This window comes from Triticum urartu, chromosome 5 (assembly GCF_003073215.2).
Source record: "Triticum urartu cultivar G1812 chromosome 5, Tu2.1, whole genome shotgun sequence".
NCBI lineage: Eukaryota > Viridiplantae > Streptophyta > Magnoliopsida > Poales > Poaceae > Triticum > Triticum urartu.
The window spans coordinates 396,770,631-396,777,440 of NC_053026.1; the positions used below are offsets into that span (position 1 = coordinate 396,770,631).

Consider the following 6,810-nt stretch of genomic DNA (forward strand, 5'->3'; position numbering starts at 1 on the left):
CCAGCTATCCCGTGGATGCTATCACGGAGTCTCAAAATTGCCACCTTATGACGCAATGGATGAATTTGAAGGTCAAGGCGGCTGTTGGCTCTGTTTATCCTACTGAACCCGACGCAACTTTTCACTGCCGGCCGATTCCATAAGGATATGCTAGGGTGATGGTGGATGAGATAACGGAGGGATTTGAGGACCTCCAGCTTGACCACCCTACCGGTGAAGGGGAGACTCGGCTGGGGTCTGCTTTGAAGACTCCATGCCTATGGCGGAAGGAGCTCATCAACCTTCCGAACTGGACGCCTCCGCCTTCTCCTCCTCCTCCGGCGAGTCAGGGCACTCCGCCTCCACCGCCTCCTCCTCCTCCGGTGAGTGACGATCAGGGCCCTCGGCCGGCTCCTTCTCTGGCGCGCGGCGGCACTCCGCCTCCTTCTCCGCCTGCGCCGACGCGCCCGAGCAGCCAGCCTCCTCCTTCTCCGCCTCGTCAGCAAGGGCGAAAGAGACCTGCCGCCGCTCCAGCTGCTCCGGCGCGTCGTAGTCCTTCTCCTCCGCTGCTTAAGCAAGTAAAGAAGACAACCGCTACGTCTGCTCGGTCGGCGTCTAGCAGTACAACCAGAGGTGGGAGGACATACAGATTCGGTCCTTCTCTGAAGACTCCAGAGAAGTTACCATACGAGAGGACCCAGGAGGAGAACGCCGAGATCGCGCGAGAAGAAGTGAAGAAATTCTTTGAAGGGGTGAAAGCAAAGAAACATCCACCTCCGGAGGAGAAGGTAGATCGGGTGAAAGTGAAGCGCACTCTGGCTGCCCTGACAAAACCACCGAAGTCTGATCCGCCGAAAGGAAACTATGACCGCATTATTGGAAAGGAATTTGCCGAAGCGGAGCGGTCGGGAAGTACTGTCAGTGATCAAAGGCTGAAAGAACGACGAGCTGGGAAACAAATTGCCCAGCTCAGCGAACAAGCGAAGCAATTGTGCCCCCCGCTCAAGGTGCCTAGCCACAACATCGATAATGATCCGAGGATGGTGCCCGGTTATAGAAATCTTGCAGATTACCTGCCCGACAAAGTACATTATGAACCCATGGACGTGCAGATACAAAGATACGAGTACGGGAAGCCTCTCGTCAAAGATGAAAGATCTCTATCAACGATGATGCGAAGATTGCATGATTGGTACTTGAAAATCTGCAGGGACTCTGGGGGGAGGAGTACTTTGTATTTGAAAGTTAAAAGGGAGCATGACCTCGTTGGAATTGATCTGTTGCCTGTTCCATTTGAGGAGTTCTATCAGTTTTTCAATCAATTGGCCCTCGATAAAGCAACAGTCACCTGCTACTGTCTGTAAGTACTACTACTTCTGTCATTAAGTCTCTCCATATAGCTCAGCTCTTTCATTGCATGTATTTATAATCATCCTCACTATATTATGCAGATTGAAGATCGTCGAATTGAAGAAAAGACAAGTCGGTGATATTGGGTTCATTAACACATATCTCATAGATGCAACTCAGGTTAAATTTCATGCCGCAGAAACCGAGGCCAGCATTGCTAGAATCGTTGATAATAAATCAAAACAAAGATATAATACTCTTTCCTTACAACTTCAAGTGAGTGTTACTGTCTTGTGCGTATTCGGTTTCCCTTATATATTAGTCAAGGTTATAGTAATGTAATTGATGAGTTATGCATGCGTGTGCAGTTTCCACTATATTCTCCTACATATTAAGCTTGAGCAGGGACTAGTAACCGTCTTAGACTCAAGACGAAAAGATCCCAAGGACTATGCAGACATGACTCAAATACTCGAGAAGTTAAATCGATCATTATCCACCATATCAGCAACTTTGTTCATTTCCTGATATATCAAGTAATTGTTTTCTTTGTCCGGTAGGGTTTGGAGAAAATTCACCAGAAAAGCTCCGGGACTGCCGAAGGAGCTGCAATTTAGACACCCGAAAGTAAGTACTAGCTATAGTAGCATTTTAAGCGCATCTACTAGTCATTCAAGCGCTAGTTTCATCAATACCATTTGGCATTCTTGCTTATCAGTTTGATTAACCTCTATTTCTTGTAAAGTGGTTGTGGCAGCAACAAGGGAATGATTTCTGTGGATACTATGTTTGCGAGTCCATCCGCCACACGACCTGTGAGCGGGGCTACACTGACGAACAATATGAAGTACGTAAATAACAACATTCACAATTTTATTTTATTACCATCATTTGTGTTGAGTTTCATTCATTCATATATATATATATATATATATATATATATATATATGTATTGACCCCCTTCTTTAAATTAGATGTTTCGGAAGCGGGATGAACTCCTAGCACCAGCTCGCATGCGAGGAATTCAAGAGGAATTGGCGGCATTCTTTCTTGACCACGTGATCCCTGAAGACGGAGAATTCTATGTGGACCCTGAGTCCGTATGATTATATTTGTAAGAGATAATTATTGTATATATGTAGCCGGTAGTGTCAGATAGATATACGAGAACTTGTTGTTCGACCAATCTCTCGGAGAAGGAGAGGTGGTCGATATCACTTCTCTCTGTATATATGCATATATGTTCATGACGATCTTCTGTTTCCTTCGCTTGCTTACTAGCTAGCTAGCGTGTCTAGTCCTCTCTATATACGTATGTATAGTACGTAGCGTCGACCAAGCACGGACATAACAGAGGGCACTTCTCTCTATTAATTATAACTAGCTAACACAATATATGAAACACCTAAATTAACCCCCCAAACCCCCCAACCCCCCCCCCTTTTCAAAAAAAAACAAAAACCCCAGCCACAGAAGTGCTGACGCGTGGATGCCTATTGGTCCCGGTTGGTGTTACCAACCGGGACCAAAGGGTCTCCTGACTGAGCTCTACGCACTGCCCATGTGGAGGGCCTTTAGTCCCGGTTCTGGATTGAACCGGGACTAAAGGGGGGAGGTATTAGTACCGACACTTTAGTCCCGGTTCCTGAACCGGGACTAAAGGCCCTTACGAACCGGGACTATAGGCCCTTTTTCTACCAGTGAAAACTCCGAAGTATGTGGCGAAGGGTGGCAGGATTAGGATGACCCAAGCGAGCATGCCAAAGATCCACTCCGGTGGCGAGAGCGACAGGGGCGGCGGAAGTGATGGAGGTGGCGGAGTGAACCGGGTAGAGCTCGTCGGGGCTGTCACATCGGTGGAGCACCATCCGCGTGCGAGCGTCCTTAACAGAAAAATCACATGCGTCAAATTCAACGGTAACCAAATTTTCACGTGTAAGAGAACGAACAAAAACAAGATTTTTGATAAGTTCAGGAGAAACCAGGACATTAGACATGGATATTGGAGTGGAGTTAGACGGAAAATATGCGTGACCTATATGGGTGATAGGAAGAGAGGAGCCGTCACCGACGGTGATGCGGTTGGAAGTATGGACAGGATAGGAGGTGTGGAGGTTACCGGGATAGGCCGTCATGTGGGTGGTGGCTCTGGTGTCCATGTACCAGTCGCCACCGCCGGTGTAGCTGGACGGGGAGGGAGCGATGTGAAGAGCCGCCAGAAGGGCCGGGTCCCACGGCACCGGTGGGAGAGGTGGCGCGGCCGTCAGGGGCAGCAGCGGCTGCGGCCCACCTGGCTGCGGCTGCTAGCCGTAGGGCGCCGCGTAGGGCGGCGACGCGGCGTAGAACGCCTGATGTGGCTGTGGCCGTGCGCCGAGAAGTCCCGGGGCGGGGGCCCGAGGAACCGGCATGGAGTAGGCGTACACAACGCCGGTCCATGGGTTCTGGCCAGCGTACCACGGGGCCGGCTGATAAGCCTGCTGCGGTGGGCGGGGCGCTCCTCCCTGAACGCCTACGCCCCCCTGCTTGCGGCCACCACGACGGGAAGGCAGGCGCCGCCGGCTGTGGCGGCGTCGGGCGCGGCGGTGGTGGGGCAGAACCCCCGCGGGTGCCGGCGACGAGGGCGGTGTGGGTCGCGCGAGTCCGCGCCACCCGCATCCGGCGCTCCTCCAACTTGAGGTACGCGACCACCTTAGCGAAGGTGGGCTCCGGGATGAGGGTGAGGTTGGAGGCGACGTTCCCGAAGTCCTCGTTGAGGCCGCCGGAGAGGGTGCTGATGAGGAGCTCGTCGCCGATCTTTTCCCCGAGATCACGGAGCTCATCGGCGAGCTTCTTGAGGCGCATGCAAAAATCATCGATGGATGAGTCAAGTTGCTGGCACCCGTAAAACTCACCGTAGAGCAGGACCTTGCGCTGCAGCCGGTTGTCGGTGAAGAGGCCGTTGAGCTTGGTCCAGACCGCATGGGCGTCATCCTCGTCGTCCACCACGGTGTGGAAGAGGTCGCTGGAGATGGTGAGGTAGAACCAGCGGATGATGGTGGCGTCGAGGATCATCCACTCCTCGTCATTGATCATGAGCGCCGAGTCCACGGTGCCGTCCACGTGGTCGTGCAGGAGGTACTCATGGAACACAAGCGAAAAATACCGCTTCCAGGCGGAGTAGGACGCGGTGGTGTGATCAAACTTGACCGGAACACGCTCATGGATGTTGAGGTCGCGGACGAGAGTGACATCGGGACCGGCGAACGGGTTGGAGACGGTGGACGAGGAGGAGCTCATGGCAAGGGTTAGGGTTTGGGACCCGCGGGGCGGGTTGCGGCGCGGGCTGGGAGGTGCGGCAGCGTAGGTGGCAGGTGGGGTGGAGCGGGTCCGGCACGGGTGGGAGGGAAGGGGGCGGCGCGGGTGGTAGGGAAGGGTGTGGGAGAGGGAGGGCACGGGCGGAAGCAGGAGAAGCGGCGGCGGCGGCCTCGGGAAGAGGCGGCGGCGGCGGCGGAGGTGGTGGGGAGAGGCGGCGGCGACCAGCAGCGGCGACGGCAACCGGGAGGGAGGCAGCGGCGGCTTTAGGGTTTAGAATCGTGCTGCGATAGATACTATGTAGAAGGACACGTTATGGGCTGTGCAATCTCGATGTATTGATCGGTGCACCAGACACGTATATATAAGTACAGATGTGGGTCACAACCTCAACTATACAAGGAAACAGGAGGTGGACCCTACACACAAATATACAGGTACACAATATACTCAACGATCGCCGAGAAGACTAGAATAAATCCAGAAAATGCAAACACTAATGCCAAAATTTAGGACTTGAACCCTGGGCTCACCACAAAAAACCTAACCACCTTGAGCTATATATGCTTAGTTCGCTGTATCATCAAGATTAGTATCCACGCACGCGAAGAATCATCACTTTACCTACCAGCGTCCCGGTCGGCTCGATCTGTTTTCTTCTCTTTATTCCCTCCTTACCCGACAAGCAAAGGTTATTCATGGAACGGCCAGCCGACACTCCTGCAGTGCTGCTACCTCGCTCTATGCATACGCTTCCATATGTGTAGTATAAATTCGAACGGCCTCACACTAGTAGCCAAGAATTGGCATACATTAAACCAACTTTCAGCCTTCTTCATAGATAGTTCTCGCATTACTCTTCCGATCCAGCATCAGGACAAGCCAGTGATAGATGCAAGTTAGCATTGCAGGTCTAATGTCGACGGTTGTTGCGTCTTACACCCCTATGACTATGAGTCGCTCGCCCGTTCTGCCGTCTTCTTCCGGCACGCCGGCCAGCCGCTCTTGGAGGCCGGCGGCAGCGACGGCGTTCGCTAATTCTCTCGCCGTCAAGTGCTGCCGGCCGACGTCTGTGGTACTCCGCGCTCACCCGGAGAAACAGCTGCCGGCGTTCAGCATTCCCCCCACCGGTGCGTAAAACGCACTCCACATTCATCCTTCATGCATGTCAAATAATCTCCTTCACAGCTGTTGAAATCTGAAGTCTATGTGTGTGTGTGTGTGTGTGTTCAGCCCTGCTGTACCCTGTGCAACCGCCGGACAGCAAGGAGCGGTGGGACATCAAGGAGGAGGAGAAGCACGTCAAGATATGGCTCCAGGTGCCCGGGCTCTCCGAGGACGACCTCGAGATCACCGCCGGCGAGGACATGCTCGAAATCAAGAGGAAGCCTCGCACCGGGGCCGGCGGCCGCGAGGAACCGCCGGTGGAGGTGCACGGGGTGGGCTCCTTCCACGTCAGGCTTCTCATGACCAAGGAATACAACAGCGAGGACGTCACCGCGGAGCTCAAGGCCGGGATGCTGGAGATTACCATCGGCAAAGCCGACAACCGTGGCATAAAAAAACCAGTCGGGTTTGGGAAGAAAAGCACGGCCCAGAACACGCCAGCCCAAGACAAGCCGAGCTCAAACAATGCCGCCCAAGGTAATGGCGCCTCACCGAAAAATCAGAAGTGACCGGCCCAAACCGATCTTCAGTGCGTTTTTCCCTTTTCGTGTACTCATTTCCCATTCTTCTTTTGCGAAATAAGCAGCTTATGTTTGAAACCAGTGATGCATCGCTCGTTGTGGTGTGCGCTGTCGTGTGCGTATGGAGATTGTTTGTTCAAAATTGAGCTCTTTTACAACACTTCAGAAATTAATATAGTCCGTTCATTTCTCCCGATCCAGTGGCCCGGATGATTTGGTACTCCATCACTAATTCCAAGTGAACCTTCAGGAGGGCCAGCCCGGCACTATCACTTGAAAGCTCACCATCTCGGGGCGCAGTTTCTCACGTCCACGACCACGGGCTTCCTTCAAGGGCATGATTTGGGAAAACTGGTACCCAAGACGCTAAGAAGTTTTTAGGAAAAAAAAACGCTAAGTTGATGCACTTGCTCCTTGTGTTGTGTGATATCGTGTGCGTATAAGATCTTGGATTGAAATTCGCAAAATCATTTATTTTCTGAAATACCAATGGCCATACATT

At 52.6% G+C, this 6,810-nt stretch overlaps 1 protein-coding gene across 1 annotated transcript; it reads left to right on the forward strand.

Moving 5' to 3' along the window:
* The first annotated feature begins 5,407 nt into the window (after positions 1-5,407).
* On the forward strand, positions 5,408-6,501 carry LOC125556068. The gene is made up of 2 exons (XM_048718869.1): positions 5,408-5,750; positions 5,854-6,501. The coding sequence occupies exons 1-2, from the start codon at positions 5,513-5,515 to the stop codon at positions 6,294-6,296; spliced, it is 681 nt and encodes a 226-aa protein (XP_048574826.1). The 5' UTR covers positions 5,408-5,512; the 3' UTR covers positions 6,297-6,501.
* Positions 6,502-6,810: the final 309 nt, after the last annotated feature.